Source organism: Diceros bicornis, chromosome 28 (genome assembly GCF_020826845.1).
Source record: "Diceros bicornis minor isolate mBicDic1 chromosome 28, mDicBic1.mat.cur, whole genome shotgun sequence".
Taxonomy (NCBI): domain Eukaryota; kingdom Metazoa; phylum Chordata; class Mammalia; order Perissodactyla; family Rhinocerotidae; genus Diceros; species Diceros bicornis.
In genome coordinates this window covers 22,158,576-22,178,022 of record NC_080767.1, presented here as the reverse complement: position 1 = coordinate 22,178,022, position 19,447 = coordinate 22,158,576, and the positions used below count along the sequence as shown (strand labels likewise).

Sequence of the window (19,447 nt, the reverse complement as noted above, 5' to 3'; positions counted from 1 at the left end):
AGTGCTTGCCTGGGGATGGGGAAGTGGTGAGCAACTGATTATAAAACAGCACAAAGAAACTTTTGGGGGTGATGGATATGATCATTATCTTGATGGCAGTAATGGCTTCACGGGTGCATACATAGGTCAAAACTTCTCAAATCGCACACTTTAAATACAGGCACTTTATCGTATGACAATATATCTCAATAAAAGTGTTTTAAAAACTTCACCAGAAATATTTATTTCCTTGATTATGACCATCATTAACAAACCATTGATTGAATATGGGGCATTCTGCTAATCCTAGGACTGGAGTCCCCTGCTCTTGAGGGCTCAGTTTTGGGAGTGATATTAAAAGCCAGGTAAAATCCTGTGGAATTTCCGATAGAAGTGAACAGAAAACATGTTCTTGAAAGCAAATTAACTCTATAAACTATCCTAAGTCTTAAAGTAATATAGATGTCTATACAAGAAAAAGAAGCTTCAAAGAAGTAAGTCATTGTTCCAGCAAAGAACAAACATCCCAACATTATAACCTTCTTAAGTTCATTTCATAATTTGACTTTATGATAGTCAATGTATTTTAATAAAATATGGTGACTTCTTAAAAAAATAAAACCAAAAATCTATCCATGTAATTCACCACATTATCAGAATAAAAGATAAGAATCATATAATCATCTCAATAGTTGTAGGAAAAAACATGTAACACCAATTTATGATAAAAGCTTTCAGTAAACTAGGAATAGCAGGTAACTTCCTCAACAGATAAAAGGCATCTATGAAACCCTACTTCAGCTAACACAATACTCGATGAAAATGATGACACTTGATGATGAAAATCTGAACCCTATGATTGGAAACAAGAGATACCCACTCATTTCTTCTATTCAACATTGTAGTGGAGGGTCCTAATCAGTATAGTGAGAAACAAAAACATCATAAAAAGAGTACAGATGGGAAAGAAAGAAGTAAACCTATCTTTATCAGCAGATGACATCAGCATGTACAAGGAAAATCCAAGAATCTACCAAAAAAAACTATTAGAACTAATAAGTGAATTTAGCAAAGTTGCAGGATACAAATTAAATATAAAAAATCCAACTGTGTTTATATGTACTAGCAAAAAACGATTGGGAAATAGGGGCCAGCCCCGTGGCGTAGCAGTTAAGTGCGCACATTCTGCTGCTGGCGGCCCGGGGTTCGGATCCCGGGTGCGCACCGATGCACCGCTTGTCAGGCCATGCTGTCGAGACGTCCTATATAAAGTAGAGGAAGATGGGCATGGATGTTAGCCCAGGGCCAGTCTTCCTCGGCAATAAGAGGAGGATCGGCATTGGATGTTAGCTCAGGGCTGATCTTCCTCACAAAAAAAAAAAAAGATTGGGAAATAAAAATCAGTGTCAAAAACATAAAATACTTAAGAGATAATTTAATAAAATACGTGCAAGACCTCTACTCTGAAAAGTACAAATTACTGCTTAGAGAAATTAAAAGACCCAAATACTTGGAGAGTATGTTCAGAGTTCTTGGATTGGACCAAATCAGACCCAATATTATTATGATGTCTATTCTCCCCAAATTGTTCTATAGATTTAGTGTAATCCTAAACAAAATACAGTTGGAAATTTTGTAGAAACTGGCAAGAAGACAAACATTTATGTAGAAGAGCAAAATTCCTAGAAGAGACAAATATTCTTTAAAAAAGACAACACTGAAAAACTGAGAATACCCGATTTAAGACTAACTGTAAAGCTCCAGTAAATAAGAGCATTTCAACAAAAACACAGACAAATAGATCAATGGAACAGAAATAAACTCACACATATATTCAACTGACTTTCAGAAAGGTCCCAACGCAATGGGCAAAGGACAATCTTTTCAACAAATGGTGTGAGAGCACCTGGATATCCATACGGAATCAAATCAATCTCAATTCACACCTCTCATCACTCACAAAAGTTAACTTGAAATGAATAACAGACTTAAACGCAAAAGCTACAATTATAAAGCTTCTAAAAGATAATGAAGGAGAATATCTTCACCATCTTGAGGTAGGCAAGGATATCCTGGGTAGGACCCAGAAAGCACTAACCATAGAAAAAAATAATAAACTAGACTTCATCAAAATGAAAAAACAAGTGCTCATCAAAAGATACTATATGAATATCAACAAGCATGCCAAAAACTGGGAGAAAATATTCACAATATATGTATCTGATAAAGGACCTGGATCTAGAATATATAAAGAACTCCTACAACTTAATAATAAAAAGACAAACAACCCAACCAAAAAATGGGCAAAAGATTTAAACAGTTTCCAAAGTAAAATATACAAATGGCCAATAAGCCAATGAAAAAGTGTTCAACATCCTTAGTCATCAGGAAAATACAAATAAACAACACAATGAGATACCACTACACCCTCACCAGAACAGCTAGATCAAATAACCAGTGCCACCAAATGTTGGCAAGAATGTAGAGCGAATGGAACTCCTATTCATAGCTGGTGGGAGTGTCAGATGCTACAGTCATTTTGGAAAAACAGTTTGTTGGTTCTTAAAAAGTTCTTAAAAACATACTCTCCCCTATGACCTAACAATTCTATTCCTTGGTATTTACCCAAATGAACACAAGTCCAGAAAAAACCTCGTACGAACATTTTCATAGCAGCTTTATTCATAATAGCCTAAAACTGGGAACTCGAACAAGCAAATGGCTAAACAAACTGTGGTCTTTTCACACAACAGAATATTGCCCAGCAGTAAATAAAAAGGAACTGATATATACAACATGTATGAAGCTTAAAAACATTTTTCTTAGTGAAAGCAGCCAAACACAAAAGAGCACATAATCTATGATTCCACTCGTAAGAACTTCAGCAGTCAGCAAAGTTCCTTCTGGATGCTCTCACTAGACCCAGGGTCTCTCAAGGCTTGGCCCCGGGTATCACTTGATGAAGCCGTCAAGTCCAGCCCCTAATTCCTCATGGAACCCATGGACATACAAATGTCTAGATCTAAAGGCCACTGGAGGGGCTACTTCTTGGTCAGCCTTGGAGAATCAATCCTCTGCTGGATCTAGCCTAAATCTCTCACACGCTATATTTTCAACACAGATGATTCCAGAGTCCTCAGACTCCAGTGAGTAACAGACAAGAGATTCACTCAAGAAACAGATGCAAAAAGACAAAGAGTCCACGACAGAGAGAAAAAGAAAATGAGGAACAGAGGAAGAGTAGACAGCCCTTCAGGAGAGAAGCACCTGGATGTTAGGGAAGAAATCAGGGTGCAAGGGATGCACCCCTTTCTGCTGCACCACCTGACACGTGGTGCAGGACAGCTTCAGGGCTAAGAGTATGGACCCAGAGCTCGCCTGCCAGTTCAAAGCCAAGCTCCCCCTCTTATTAACTCCGTGACCTTATCCACCTTGCTCCAGGGAGAGCCATCTGGGGGAGAGCAGGAGCAGCACTCAAGTTACTCTCTAAAGGCTGACACCACAGTTGCAGGCTGGCTTTGTAACTAACACCTAAGCGTAAGTGCATTCTGGGTAGCATCCCCTCCAGGCGGCAGGGCAGCTGTTGCTTTCCTGGAGAGCACAGGTGGGCAGGTGCCCACACACAGCTGCCCCGTCCCTGCCTGTGGAGAGTGGGATCCCCAGAGGGGTCTAAGCCATGGAGCTTGAGCCACAACCCTGATGTCTCAGCACCAGCACCATTAGCGGATCAAACGGATGGGTCAGTGCCCACCCGGCAGGAGTTGTGTCCTCTCTCCCCCCACAGGACTCGGCCATTGGTGGGCACCGGATGACCCATACAGCCCTAGCCTGGGTGGGCTCCTCTAGTTGCGTCACCACAGTTGCCTGCCTGAGGGTCTCCTCACACGAGAGGTGACCCGAATCCAGACTCCTGGGCTGGAAAGGCCTCGAGAGCTCCCACGGGTGGGAAACCTGAGCCCAGAGAACAGAAGCGGCAGGCACAAGGTCACCCAGCAGTCTGAGCAGGATGGGAGCTCTAGCCCATGCGGAGACCCTCAGCCCTGCTGCTCTGCTCAGGGGAGAATTCCTGGGAAGCTGCCTACATGGCCCTCTAAGCTCTGGACAACTCTCCCTGCCCACCTGAATGCTCTCGGTGGGGGCCACCTGCCCGTGCTGCTGTTGTCAGGGCTCCAGGAGGGCATGAGCACCCCGGACTGCAGGTAGCTGGAACCCCTGTTGATCTTGTGCAATCCCTCCCCACCTCTGGACCCAAGCTTTCCCATCCGTAGACTGTACAGTGGGATCCCCACAGCTCTGCGGGGACAGCTAAAATCAAGGATACTCCCAAATACGCTCCTGAACATCCCGCCCGACTGCCCTGGGACTCTGGTTAAGCCCCTCCTGTCAGAACTTTGGCTGAGGACTGAAGGCCCTCCCAGCTCATACACTTGGGGTTCTAAGGATGGAGCCCCTCCCACACCCAGAGGGGAAGTTGGGAAATCAGCTGCATCAGGAGACTGGAAGGTTAGGATGGACCTGTGGGAAGGATCCTTAGAACCCTTTTCTTTCCCGGTCAGGGGAGGAGGGAGAGCTTGGGGGCCAGAGACAGAACGAGGCCTGCCCAAGGCCACAAGCAAGCCTGCGATCCCTCTGGGATTAATACCCGGCCCTCTGGGTCCTGGCTTAGCGCTCCTTCTAGCTTCGGACCCTTTCCACCACCAAGGGCGTAGAGGGAGCTGTCTTGTCTAGATGAGCACCCCCTAGCCTGGGTCAGAGGCCCTGCACTGGTTCAGACTGAGGCTGCATTATGCGGTGCTGACTTCGGGGGTGGGGACTCAGGAACCACCTGATTTGGACGTGCTTAAAGAAGTGGGGACAGGGTCACCGAAGGACTTGGACCCTCCTAACCCAAAATCCACATGGGCCCCAGGCCTCTGAGTCCACTGAGGGAAGACTCAGGCTTTCCTGGCCGAAGGGTGGAGCTGTCCCAGCTATCCCAGCTACCGCAGTACAGCGACCCCGGGTCAGACCCGGACACCTCGAGACTGGCCCAGACCAAGCCCACCTTTGCCTTCACCGTCCCCTGGCAGCGCTCCACAGCTTTGGCTTACAGCTGGCCCAGCCCTCCCCCACACCCCCATGCGGTACTCACTGATGGGGGCATGTAAGGCCACGTGCTCCTGGTAGGGCGTGTAGTACTTGTACTGCTTTCCGCAGAACTCACAGGTGTAATTGCCAGTTTCTGTCCAAGAAGGAGAGAAAAGTGTGGGGAAGGGGCGCCTGGCTCCCATCCAGAAGCAGCAGCGTGCTCCCTCCCCCCAAACTCCTCCTCACTCTGGGACCACCAGCTAGAGTAGGAGCCCACTCAAGTCAGACTACCCGGGTTCAAATCCCAGCTTGGCCATTTCGGGCTGTGTGACCTTCGGCAAATCTCTTAACCTCTCTGTGCCTCAGTTTTCCTATCTGTAAAACAGGGATAATAACAGGACCACCTTATAGGATTGCTGTGAGGATTAAATTTCTATGTCAAGTGCTTAGAACAGTACCTGGCACACGCTGTTCTCCTTCATCACTCCACCTCCCAGGCTCCAGGGCTCAGGGAACGGGTGGTAACCCGAGGTGACCTCCAGTGCCAACCTCTCTCTCAGCCCCTCTGCAAGCCCTGCCCTCTGCAACAGCCACACTCGGGTCCCCGCGTCTCCACGACCTTCCCTGCCCCCAAGCACCCCCACCCCCCTGCAGAAGGGGTCACTTCTTCCTCTCGGGTACCCCCAAACTGCATCTTTACCTCTCCTTTGGCACTGCCTAACTTCTTTCTTCTTAAAAATGTCTGATGTGATATTGTTCACTGGGGGAAAATTATAAAATACCGATAAATACAAAATTTTTAAAATAAGAGAACTTTCAATCATCTGTAATCCCCAGAGCAGCAGCTACCCCCTGGGGAGAGCGTGCACTTTGCCACTTGCCCTAGACCCCACCCCACACTCCCATCTCATCTAGAGGGCGACTCTGTCACTGATGTCATCTATCCAGCTCCTGCGGGCCCAGAATCAGCCAGCCCTGATCTATATCCTCTTTGTAACCCGGTACATTCAATCGACAATACTTTGCGGACATCTTGCTCCATCAATAAACATTGATCTCCACTGCATTTATTGGCTGCATGGTTCCCACTGGACTTTGGAATTTGCTGAGCCAGGCTGCTCCACCAGGGGACATTTAGATTGTTTCAAAATTTTTTCCCTTCTTAAAATAAAATGCTGTGATCCACATCCTTGCAGAAATTTTTGCACATGTGCTCATTATTTCTGCACATCACTGCGAAATAAAGATTATTGTGCATGACCTTTGCACATGATTGCCTCAGGATAAATTAAGGATATGCACTTTTGAGAGTTCTGATATATACCAGAGCACCAACTACCTACCAAAAGGTTGCGAATATTTTCATCCCAATGAGTAAAAAGTACAAGTGACTGTTTCCATACACGGTAGCCAGCGTTATCATTTTTCTACATTGTGCCTGACAGCGGGGGCCTATATGGCTCTGCTAGTTTTATTTTCCATTTCTTTGAGTTCTAAAGGAAACTGACCCTTTACCATGTTCAATTAACTGTAGTTGTTCATTTGTGACCTTCCTACTTGTGTTTACAGCGGAAGTATCTCTAGGTATATTTACCTTTTTTAAATCACTAAGAATTCTGTAGACTAAAGACATCAACATTTTGTTCTATATGTTACAAATACTGTTTCTCAATTGGTTTCTTATTCTGATTATGGTTTTTCTCTCTCAAAATAGAAGCTTTAAAATTTTTAGTAGTTAATTTTTGTAACTGATTCATGAACACTGGAAAAGATATACTATTTGTTCTCTGCAGACTTCAAAGTCATTAGATAGACTATATTAGTTATATTATTCAAACCCTATATAATCTTGTTTCTCTACTTGCTCTGTGATAAATCTTTCCATTTCACTGTATTTCTGGATTTATTTTGTATATTTAGATACACCATTGTTTGATGCATACAGGCTCATGAAATTAAAATCTTCACTGTGAACTGTACCCTTCACTAATAGTCCGCTCTTTTCTAACACAGTGCTTCTCAAAGTGTGGTCCCAGGGCCAGCAGCATCAGCATCCCCAGTAGAAATACAAATTCTCAGGACTTAGATATACTGAAAGAAAAATTCTATGGATGGGATCCAGCATCTGTGTTTTAAGAGGCCCCCCAGAAAATGCTGATGCACGGGAAAGTTTTAGCATCACTGCTCTAACATCTAATTACACTGTTTGATTAGTTTGTCTAGCATTAATATTATTAATTCTTGATAATCATCACTTCATCAGATCCTCCTTTCTACTTGTTTAATGTGCTCAAGACATTTCCCCAAATTTTCTTGTACTTTCATTCATCAAACAGATGCTGTGCTAAACGCTGGCACAAAACGTTGAGCAAAAACAGTCAGGGTTCCTGCCTTCAAGGACCTTACAGTCCAGAGAATCAAATAATCAGATCATAAATTTAAAACTGCAACCACCAGGGGTGCTCTTAAGGAGACATTTACAGGGCTATGAAAAGCCTAACAGGGAATTCAACTTATTTAAGAAGCAGGAAAGTTCTCTGAGAAAGAGAAGAGAAAAAGATAAGGAATTAACCAGGCATGTCTCTAATAAACCACCACAATTGGATTATTTTAAATTAACCTGAAAATCTTTGTCTTTATAATAAAGAGGATTACGCCATTTGCTTTTATTGTTATAATAGACTTGGTTTTACTTGTTTTACGTTATGATTTTTTCCACACGTTTTACCCTTTCTGGTTTGTTCCCTTAGTTTTCAGTTGTTTGAAACTGAAACTGTTTCTCTTTGCCTTTCCATTATTCTCCGATATTCCATTATCTTCTAACATTCTCCATTATAAGATATATGTCTCTAATGGCTATAGTCAAGCAGGAAATATTTTCACATCTACTACCATGGAGAAAGGTAGTTTAACTCAGTGCTTCTTAAATTTTAGCCTGTGTACGAATCATCTAGAAAGACTGTTACAACACAAATCACTGGACCCCATCCTAGAGATTCTGATTCCACAGCTCTGGCTTGGGCTAAGAATTTACATTTCTCATAAGCTTTTAGGAGACACTGGTGCTGCTGGTCTGGGGAGCACACTGTGAGTAGGACTGATTTAGCCTTCTTTACTGTATCCCTCACCTATTCCTTCCTTCTGGCGTTTTTCAAACTCATTTTTAATATTTTACAAGAATCTTAGTCTTCTGCATTCAATTTTATAATCAGATTTGCAACATTTTAAACTTACTTCTAGTTCACCTGGTTCTAGTATTTACTACAAGTCCTCTTGTAGCATGAATTAATTCCTCGTAATTGAGCCCTTAAATGTCCTTCACCACTTAGTTCACTGGAGTATATTTTCAAATAATTTTTGAAGATGGGTATATAGGAGAAATAGTATGTTTTTGAGCCCTTTTTAACTTCACACATAAATCACCATTTGTCCAGATATAAAATTCTTAGATTACGTTTTTCCCTTCAAAACATATTCCACTATATTTTGGCATTTGATATTGTAGACAAGTCTGAACCAAAGTCCACCTTGGATTCACTTGTGAGTAACCTGCTTTATTTCTAGATGTCTATAATAGTTTTTGGGTTTGTTTTTTTTTAAAGATTTTATTTATTTATGTTTCCCCCCAAAGCCCCAGTAGATAGTTGTATGTCATAGCTGCACATCCTCTAGTTGCTGTATGTGGGACGCGGCCTCAGCACGGCCAGAGAAGCGGTGCGTCGGTGTGCACCCAAGATCCGAACCCAGGCCGCCAGCAGCGGAGCGCACGCACTTAACCGCTAAGCCACGGGGCCGGCCCATGGGTTTTTTTAATTTATAGTTTTAAAAAGTCACTAAGATCATTTAGTTATGGGTCTCTTTTTTGCTTGTTTTTTTGCTGAGGAAGATTAGCCCTGAGCAAACATCTGTTGCTAATCTCCCTCTATTTTGTATGCAAGCCGCCGCCACAGCATGGCTGCTGATGAGTGGTGTAGGTCCACACCCGGGAACCGAACCTGGGCCACTAAAGCAGAGTGCGCTGAACTTGACCACTAGGTCACCAGGGCTGGCCCTATGGGTCTCTTTATATTGACTCTGCCTGACATGTGACGAGCCCTTAGATCTGCATACACAGGTCTTTCTTTAGCTGAGCAAATTTTTCTTCTATTTTCTCTCTCGAGTGTTGCTTCTGTCCCACTGGTACGACGCCACCGATCATCTGGAACTGGCTCCTCATTCTCCATATTTCTCATGTTTTCCTCTTGGTATCTTCATCTGTTCGGGTCTGTCCTTCACATAATTAATTCCATTCCTGCAGACCAACTCTGCTCTTTGCTATCTACAATGCAGGTTTTAATTCTGTTCTTAGTTTCTGCTTCTCTGCGATCTTTCCTCATCTCACTCCTCTCTCTTTGCCTTTTCATCTTATCCTGCTGCCTTTTCACAGGGGTCATGCTATGGACTGAACTGTGTCCCCTCAAAATTCAGATGTTGATGCCCTACCTCCCAACGTAATGGTATTTGGCCAAGAAGAGAGTTCTCACCGGAACCCGACCACGCTGGTGCCCTGATCTCAGACCTCCAGCCTCCAGAACTGTGAGAAAATAAACGTCTGCTGTTCAATCCCCTGGTCCGCAGTATTTTGTGAAGACAGCCCAAGCCCACTAAGACAGGTCACATTTTCTTATACAGGCTTCCCCTGCTATCTGAAAGTTTGGTTTATGCCACTTTGCTTTTATAAAAGACCTATATTAGTACGTGTTTTTGTTACTGAAAGAAATTCGAAAGGAATTTTCCCTTTTGCAAAGCGACAACAGCATTCAGTGTTTTGCATCGCACTGTTACAGAAGCAGCACGCACCCCAAGCAGTGAGAGGGGCACCACCAAGCTCCTTCCCCGGGAACTACACTCAGCATCTCAGCACCAAGCAGAGCTTTGAACTGTGTCTGTGAGCATCTGGGCTTTATCTCAACTTATTTTGGTAGGTTATTTTGGGGTTCTGGGAACGCTCAAAAATTTTTCCCATATGAATTAACGGTAATTGCTTCTTCGCTTTACACCATTTTGGCTTATGGAAGGTTTCACAGGAATGCTCTACTTTCGGATAGCGGGGGTATCTATACTCGATTGTGGTTGTCAAACAGAATTTTCTACTAGATTTTGCAGTAGATCATTTTCAGAGGTATGCTCTTCTTCTGAGTCTCCTAAATTCTCTTTTTCTTGCTACGTGAAATTTCGTAGTTCCCATGTTTTGTTTTTTTTTTTAATTTTTCAAGTTACTCTTCTTTTCCACATATAAAAATCAAGTAACCTATACCTGGATCCAGACTTAAGTTTCAACAGACATGAATGAATTGCCCTCCATCTTCCCATTAGCGTGGCAGTGACTGTCAGATCTGCAGCTGAGGAGCGGGCCGACACACAGGGCCCTGAGACCAGCCCCCTCCCCTGGCAGGACTCCTCTGCTCTAGCGTGCCTCCAGCTTCCTCTTCTGTAAGTACCCAATTCTCACTTGCTCAGCCAATGCAGACGTGAAAGGTGCACTTGCCAGCGCGTGTGCTGCCTGGACTTTTCCTCTTCCCCCGACCTACAGAGCTCTACTTGCGGCAACTAGTCCCCTCACGGTGCACCCTGTCTCTATGGCTCTCCTTATTCCACACCTCGTCATTTTCAGGGTTCTGTGGCATTCGCCTGCTTATAAGAAGTGGCAGCAGCCCAAGAAGCAGCATTCTTATTTCACAAGGCAGCCCCGGAGTGGTAACAAGAACCGGCCTCACACTATTCTAGCAATCTCACTCCCATGGTGTCAAGCTGGGAGCATGCAGGGAGCCAACCTCAGTTTGGATTTCTCAGTGCAATTCCCTGCTCCTTATAATTTGTGATAACTCCTCCCAGGTCCTAGCACTGGCTGTCTGTCCGACTTAGTTACTGATAGACAGAACAAGTTTCATCTTGTTCTGCACCTTCCTCCGTAATTAATAGGCATCCTTATTTAATGTTTTCCACGTAAGCGTCGAGGACTGTGCTAATACCTTTAAAAATATAATTTCATCTAATCTCAAGACAATCCTAAGAGGTGAGTTTTATTGTCATCACTCCATTTTAGAATTAAGGATTAGAAAGATTATAAAAGTTGCAGGACACCACACAGTATTAAGTGCAGAGCTGGGATTCCTATTTGGGATGGCCCTAAAGCTCTCGCTCTTGACTATTTCTCAGCAACATCACTCCCGTTATGCCCTGAATACGAGCCACATGCTGGGTTAGACACCTTATACATGCATCCTCCAACGGTGCTGTAGAAGAGACAGATGTTCCTGCCCCCAACTTACAGATGAGTCCAAGGACACTCAGAGGGGTACGTAGCCAGGGAACTGGTAATGCCAGCATTCAAACCTGGGCCTGTCTGATCCCCAAAGGCTATTTTCCCAATGACGATGCTACAGATCGCAGGGCAGGGCAGTGCTATGCCGGGGCTGCTGGCAGATAGTGTTCTAAAGTGGGAGGTCATGGACCCCGCTGCCCCTGTCCCATATCTGCCCATGAATGTCCTTTAGGGAGCATTTCTGATTTACACCTGGCTTTTCCCGCAGTCTAACTTTTTGAGGTTTTCATCATTTTCTTCATCTTCAAGATTATCTTAACGCTCCTGTTTACTGAATGTTTACTTGCATATGACAAGCACTGTGCTAACCACTCTATACATACCATCACATCTTCAGTTTCCTGAGCGCTTTAAGAGGTGAAAGAAAGCAGAGAATCATCCCCTATGAGGAAGGAGGAAGCAACAGTACGGCGGTCCCAGCCAACGCCTTCCGAGGGCCGGGCCAAGCTCCGCCCCCGAGGGTCGTCTCTGCCCTCCCTGTTCCAGGTCCACCTTCCTTCCCTCAGATTTCCTCATCCACTCGGTCTACCTGTGTGTGCATATTTTCACGAGCTGCCTTAATCCTTACTGTAATGAGAGAGTCACTAAAGGTCTTGCTGGGTAGTAAGAGGCATGAGAAACAAAGAGCAAGTGTGTAAATTCCTGACGGGCTGGAGGGACAGGACGAGTCTCACTGGTGAGACATCCTCCAACCCATTCACCTGGCAGCAGGCACAATGGTCTTCCTAAAATGCAAATCTGATCAAGTCCCTTCCCCACCTAGTAAACTCTCCGGCTGGTTCCCCTCTGAATGAAGTCTCAATGCCTTCTGATGGCATTCAAGGCTCTCTAAGGCCTGAACTCGGAATCGATTTGCCTTTCAATTCCTGGACCGAGTGCTGGTCTCCCGCCTTCGTGTGGGATGCGGGGGCTCATTCCCCACCCTCGCCCCCACGAAGAAGCCTCCTGGATTTCCAAGGCTGGACAGATGCCTCCCCGGCCCCCACAGCTCCCTGTTCTTCTGGCTGTCTTGTAACTATCTGCTGGCTGACCTACTGTCCCCTCCCTATGTGGATTCCCAAGGGCAGGGCCACATCTGTCCGCTCACTGCTGGGTCCCCACAACACTCAATACAAGTGTGCTGAAACAGGCCGGACATGTGCACGGCTCCTGCCCGCCCTCAGGGGCTTACTGGGACAAGGACAGAACGTCTGCACATGGCTCCCTGGACAGCTTCATGTGCTGACAAACCCCTTCGGGCGACATTAGTAACAGCAGCAATTTTCTGAGCACCTACTATGTACCAGGCACTGTGCTAATTACTAGGTGATTTACATCCATGATCTCATTTAATCCCCCAACAAACCTGCGGGGAAATGTCATCCTCATTCCAGAGGTGAGGAGCCGAGGCTCAGGACGGCTAACAGACTGCCAGGGCACCAAGCACGGGCTACCTTCACTGCCCTCACCTTGACCCTGTGCTGTGCTGCTACTTCTCAAAAGCTAAGGCCCTAAGACTGATCGTCCCATTTCACAAGGAGGCCAGTGGATCCCTGGCAGCACTGCTGCTGCAGAATTAGCAATTCTGCACCTCCAGAGGCGGGACTCACCCTGCTGCCCTCAGCCACCCCCCACCTGTCTCCCCACGCAGCCCCAGCCCCAGAGAGAGGCCCGCATACTTGGCCCGATTTTCTGGAATGGTTCCGGGGGTTCCTCCTTCACCTCGTCGGTGGCCACGACACCTTGGTCGAAGGGGTCTGTGGGAGAATATACGGCCCTTAGCACCCTGGTACCCAGGGAGCCCAGCTGGGGACAGGGGAGGTGGCAGCCATCAAAGACTTACCTGCCCGATTCTCGGGGGCCCCTTCCACACTAAACACTGCGCCCGGGCGGGAGGCGGCAGCCGCAGAAGGAAAGAAGCAAACAGGAGCCCCGTTAGTCCCTGCCCACAGCTGCCTCTGCCCGATGCTCCTAGACTGTGCCAGCAAGCTAGCCTTTGGGGCCCAAGAGAGCTACTTTGGCCACTGCGGACGCCCCAGAGAACCAGGGGCCACAGGAGGGCGCACCCCAACCAGGACACAGCCTGGGCCTCCATTCCTCATCCTCCCCGCGGGCTGGGGCCACCCTGGGGCAGGCAGCACTTTCTGTCTGGCCTATTTCTGGATCACCAGCACCCACTCAAGGAGCCAGGAGGAAAAGACAGAAAGATCAGGAGAGGAAGAGGAGGTGAGAGGAAGGATGAGCCAGCGGCAGTAGGTGGCGGGGCCTGGCTGTCAGAGTTTGAGATGGGCTGGGGGTGTGGGGCTAGAGGGGGCCCCCAAAATCCTTTCCAGGTCCAGGACACCATTTCTAGCATGCTTAAGATTCTAGAAATAAATTACCTAAATTTATTGTTCTCATTTTTAACTCTGTAATCTAAGATGCTAAAATACCCTCATTCATTTTTAAAAATTGGTTTAATTTCACCAAAGCATGTGAATACTCCATCTGAAACGGTAAAATGAATTGATGTCAAATTGCCGATATCTGACTGATTTTGACCTACTAAAACGGCATTTTCACTTGGGTGACCCTAATCAGAAGCACATACCTAGTATGATAGGGACCTTTTCTCCCCCAGAATGCCCAGGGGTTGGTCACTCCCCTCGTGGTCTGGCTGCTGCCGGACCCTTCTCTGGGGAGGAGGAGGGAGGGGAGGACCGGGGGCGGGGTGGGAGCCTGACAGGCAGCCCTGGGGGTGTCTCTTTATGGGACTCGGCCCCCGAGGAGTGAGGGGCCTGACTCACCATCCACTGCGTGCAGGTCGCGGTGCTCTTGGAAACAGCTGTAGTACTTGTACTTCTTCCCGCAGATGTCACACGTGTACCTGAAATTGTCTGCAGGGGATGGAAAGTCACCTGGGGTGGGGTTTTGGGCCGGTGCATCTGCCGCAGGAACCGAAGACAGGACTAGCCCAGACTGGCCCCAAATGGTGACTCCACGGAGAATCAGTTCCTGGGGTGTTGGGGGTCCTCTACACAAGGGGACAGGGAGCCCTGAAATGACTTTCAAACCAACTCCCAATCCCGCCCTGGGTGAGCTGAGCTGCAAACGGCCTGGTCCATAAGCAGCCCACCCCGCTTTGTGAAGCTACGTGAGAACAGCCATCACGGCGGCTGCCGCCTCCTGGGCGCTGGGCTGCCAGGCGCCAGCCCAGGCGCTTCCCCTGCGTTTCCTCCACCAGTTCTTACAACTGAGGGAGGAAGAAGTAACCCACTTAACACCCAAGGAGGCTGAAGGTCAGAAGGGACCTGTCCCAAGCACCACAGCCAGGAGGGCCTGTGAAAGGCAGCTTCGGAGATGGTTCCCAACGACCCCGGCCTTCACGCCCTGTGCGCTCCCTTCCCCTACAGTCTGGGCTGGGCCTAGTGACTTGCTTCTAATGAACAGAATGCAATGAAGTGACGGGATGTCACTTCTGAGATTAGGTTACAAAAGACTGTGACTTTCGTCTTGCTCGCACCATCTCTCTCTTGTTCGCGCTTGCTAGCTGCCCTGTAGAGAGATCCACAGGGCACCCTCTGCTGAACAACCAGTGAGGATCTGAGGCCCTCAGTCCAACGGGTTGGGAATGACTGACCCCGCCAATGTGAGTGAGCGTGGAAGCAGCTCCTTGCCTGGCTGAGCCTTGGATGAGATCCCAGGCGGGGCCGACACCTTAACTGTAACGCGTGAGACCCAAGGCCAGAAGACCCAGTGAAACCACCCCCTGATCCTGCCCACAAAACTGTGAGATAATCAATGTTTGTTACTTTAAGCCATTAAGCTTTGGGGAAATGTGTTACACAGCAATAGATAATGGATACAGGGCCTGAGTTTGGATGATTCCAGGTCTACCCAAAGGCTTAGGCTGGACTCAGGACGTTGCCCTCTCCACACCAGCAATAGTAACAACTGTTCTAGAATGGACCTTGCTTGTGCATTCCTTGGGCTTCTCTAGGAGGGCCCATCCATTCCATCTTCCTGAGAATGCCCAGCCCAGAGAAGCTGGGCAACTTGCTCACTGCTGCAGAGTGGTGCAGGGAATAGCCAGGATTCAAACCTTCACTTAACTCCAAGCCACGGCTGCATCAGGGGACATGGCCCTCCTCTGTCTGCATAAGCCACCCTCCACTCCTGGGTTGGGGCACCCGCCTCTTGGCCCCTCTGCTGCTCCTCAGCACCCAACTACAGGATCTGATGAGACTCCTCCATCCCAAGGTTGCAAAGCCAGGCAATTCTATGGGAAGGTTTCTGGCCCCCACTTAGCTGAACTTAGGGACACAGATGACATCAGCCATCTCCCGGCCTCTGCCCCCACCTCTTCCACCACACCTGTAGTCTCTGAAAGTGCCCTGGCAGACACCAGGGATACAGAGATTAACTGGTCCCTGAGCGAGGTGCACACAGACATTCTGAGGATGTGGGGACCAGGCAGGGTCCAGGCATGCCACCATCCTACCAGGCCCTGCCATCTCCATGCCCACACCCGAGCCAGCCAGGGAGAGGTGCAGAAGAGGTGGTGGGGTGCGGAGGAGGGAAGGCCAGTCCTGCCCTGCCTTGCCCAGACTGCCAGCAAGTGCTAACCCCACCTCAGAATTCAGCTTCCCCTCTTTTCCTCCTAATTTGAGGGGGCGGGGGGCGGCAGATGAGTCGACTCCCGGGGCCTCTCCAAGGTTGGCAGTTCCAGGATTCCAAGCCCGGCTCAGGCTTCAACCCTTTCCCATGGCCAGCAATCCAGCTTAGACAACCGCCCCCCCCCATCACATCCCATCTGGACCATAATCCTCTCTTGGAGCTGGACACCCAAGAAACAGAGGTGGAAGAGTCAAGGCCAGCTGGGGTCTGCTGGTTCCAGATGGGGCCCTGCTCCAAAGTTCCTCTCCTATACTGGCCGGAGCCAGTCCCTCTCCACAGCTGTCTGCCCCACTTGTCTTGTCTCTGCCCACACAGCCTCTCCAACCAGCTAGGCCACAGCTACCGCCTCCAATAAAATGGGAACCCCCAGCTTTCTGCCACTGAGAAGAGCCCCTATCCTCCTCTGTCGAATCCCACACACTCCTCCTCCTCAACGTGGACGGGGACCACGTTCCCGGGGCCGCCTAAGGCAGGAGTGGATTAGGACAAGTGAATTATCCCCAAAAGAAGAACAGCAAAATGATTTTTTGACAGTGAAACCACATCTTCAGAGCTTCGAGAGAGTTCAGGGTCTCCAGGAACGCCACTAAGGACGCACTTGGGAACGCGGCTCTGGAGTCAGGCTGCCTGAGCTCAAACCCAACTCGATCACTTCCAAGTGGGACTAACGTCGGACACGCTCTCTGACCTCTGCAGCTTGGTTTTTTCATCTGCAAAATGGGAATGATAGTTCCTTCATCTCCCAGAGTTGTCATAAAGAATAAATGAGCACAACGCCTAAGATACAACAGATACTTGGTAAATGTTACCTAACAGTATTGTTTTGCAAAGGAAAGCAATGAGACAGTAGCAAGAGAACTGGATGTGGAATTAATCTTTTATTGTCTTATTTGAGAGACAGGTGAGTGGGTATATGCCTCTACAAATGTCTGTACAATTTTTCCAACAAATAGATGAAAGATCCCTGGACTAGAAGGCATGAGACCTGGTTTCTCTGCCCACCTCCCCCACTCACAAGCTGGATGACTTTTCTCTGAGACTCAATATCCTTGTCTGCAAAATGGGTTGGTTGGACTTGCTATTCTCAACAAGCCCCTTCTGGCCCCAAGACTCCACGGACAGGCTCCTGGAACAAGGCTGGTATGTGAGGACGCCAGGTTTTCCAAGCAGGCACTGCTGCCTGGGTCAGGGCAGGGGTGTGGGACTGAGGATAAAATAAAGCACACTGGCCACGGGGAAAAACTCCACAGGGAGGAAGGGAAGTGAGGGAAGGACTAAAAATACCCCCGGCTACAGAGCCCTCAACAACCAGCAGACCTCCTGGAACAACGGAAGCCAGACAGAACACAACGGATCATTGAGGGGCTGCCGGAGAGGCTGGTGGGGTGCGGCCAGAATAGCCGAGGAAGGAAAGATAAATAGGGAAGTTCTGTAAATGTGTGGCTGACCACAGGCAGACCATGGGAGCCGGAAGAGAAGGGAGCTATTGAGGGAGAAAGAGCCAGGGGCCAGGCCGGGGCAGGGCTCGGGGAGGAGGGACAGGCCTTCGCCTCCTCCCAGCCGAGGGCCCCGTGGCAGGTGTCTGGCCAACTTCAGCCTCAGATTCTCCAGAAACTGGAGGAGTAGCTTCAGCTCTGCCTGCCTCTCGCATGGTGTCACAATCCAAAGAGAGAGTAGATGGGAAAGTGGCTCAGAAGAAGTATTATTAGGACCCCGTCCAATACAGGCACCACTGGAGCCCCAGACACCTCCTTAAACTGCTTTGTTTTGATTTTTTTGGGGGGTCATGTTTACTTATTATTTTAAAAAACTTTTTATGGCATGTAACAAACACGTGGAACAGGGGTTGACAAACTCTAGCCTGCCCACCATCTGTCTTGCAAGGAATTCATTTCCATACCGTCTCTGGCTGTGTTCGAGCCATATGGCAGAGTTGACCAGTTGGTGACAAACACGTCTGGCCTGCAAAGTCTAACGAACACGTCTGGCCTGCAAAGTCTAAGATATTTACTCTCCAGTCCCCTACAAAAAAGTCTGCTGACTCCTAATGTAGAAAAGCGTACGAATCCTAAGTGTTCGGCTCACTCAATGTTTGCAAACTGAAAACACCTGTGTTAACTAGCACCCAGATCAAATAACAGCACCTAGAAAACCCCTTCCCCAGGGCCACCAGTATTCTGACTTCTCTCGGCATGAAATCGTTCCCTGTTTTGGTACTTTCTGTACACTAAGAGATGAGCTGGATGAATTTGTCTGTGCTGAGCTCCTTTTGCTAACGTTGTGTCTGTGGGGGATCCACATTCCTTCTCACCGCAGGCCCGCGGTCTGCGGTGAACACAGCATAACTTATCTGTCTGTTCCACTAGCGCTGGGCACTCAGCTGGTTTCCGGGTTGGCGCTGTTACAAACAGCGCCTCTAAGAACATCCTGGTTCACATCTTTTGGTGGACAGGAGCTCACACTTCTGTTAGGTATAGCCCTGGGAGTGGAAGGGCTGGTTCTGGAGCTCAGGTTTGTTGGGGGGGAGAGGTCCCACTCCAGCCTAGACCCATCTGGCTGGCTGCTTACGAGGCCCATGGGCTTACATCTGGAGGGAGGGCACGCAGGGCCTGTGAGCAGCAAAGCAGAGCACCGTCTCCGGGTGTGAAAGCCCTGTACGCCCCAGGCCCTGGATGCCACACCCCAGAGATCAGCCCCCCGTGGGGCTCATGAGGGAACTCTCTGAAGTAGCATTTCCCAAACACCAGCTATGAAGCCCCAGACCGATGAGCGGGAGTCAAAACACAGAGGAAACTGCATATGCTGGGCCCCCATGGGGGTGCACGTGTGTACTTGCCAGTGAAGAGCGCTGAGGAAGCTACAGCAAAGATGCCTGCTCATCTCAGTAGACGGTTTCCCCAGGTTATCTGGCCAGAGAACCCTTTACTGACAGAACAGGATGAGTACGCCATGAACACACTTTGGGACATGCTGCTTTGAGGTACCAGAGGGCTGGCCTAGACCACAGCAATGTGTCTCCCAGAGGCTACTCAGGGCAGTCCCAGGGGACAAGGGGAAAATAAAGGCCTCAGCTCTTCTTCTTCCCACCCGCAGCCCTCTTGGAGCCCATGAAGAGGGAGAAATACTCACTGCCTTGGGAGGCTCCCTCCCCTGAGGTGGCTTCGGTGTCTGGAAGACAGAGAGAGAGATTGAGAAGGGTGAGCAGACCGGACCGATCGTAGGGCTGGTGCCGAGAGCGAAGCCAGGGCAGGCGGTGGCAAGGACTGCCCACTACAAAGAGCCCAGGGACGCTCTCTTCCCACTCAAGACGCAGGGGAACGAACCCTCACAGTCCCTCCCCATGCCCCCTGCCGTCAGCCAGCCCCTGACCCGGTGCCCTTCCTCTCTGCCTGCCAGGCTCAG

General features: G+C 48.4%; 1 protein-coding gene across 11 annotated transcripts in view; it reads right to left on the bottom strand.

Annotated features, from left to right (window-relative positions):
• Nucleotides 1-19,447, bottom strand: part of ZNF618 (zinc finger protein 618) — a 182,497-nt gene that overhangs the window by 34,047 nt on the left and 129,003 nt on the right. For 7 of the 11 annotated variants that reach the window (XM_058523845.1, XM_058523847.1, XM_058523846.1 and 4 more), the window contains exons 5-10: nucleotides 19,175-19,213; nucleotides 14,176-14,265; nucleotides 13,233-13,268; nucleotides 13,069-13,146; nucleotides 5,747-5,806; nucleotides 5,111-5,200 (exon numbers count right to left, since the gene is read on the bottom strand). In XM_058523845.1, the coding sequence (XP_058379828.1) occupies nucleotides 5,111-5,200; nucleotides 5,747-5,806; nucleotides 13,069-13,146; nucleotides 13,233-13,268; nucleotides 14,176-14,265; nucleotides 19,175-19,213 (393 nt within the window). The remainder of the gene's footprint in view (nucleotides 1-5,110; nucleotides 5,201-5,746; nucleotides 5,807-13,068; nucleotides 13,147-13,232; nucleotides 13,269-14,175; nucleotides 14,266-19,174; nucleotides 19,214-19,447) is intronic. The other 4 variants (XM_058523856.1, XM_058523848.1, XM_058523849.1 and 1 more) reach the window with 1 other exon arrangement.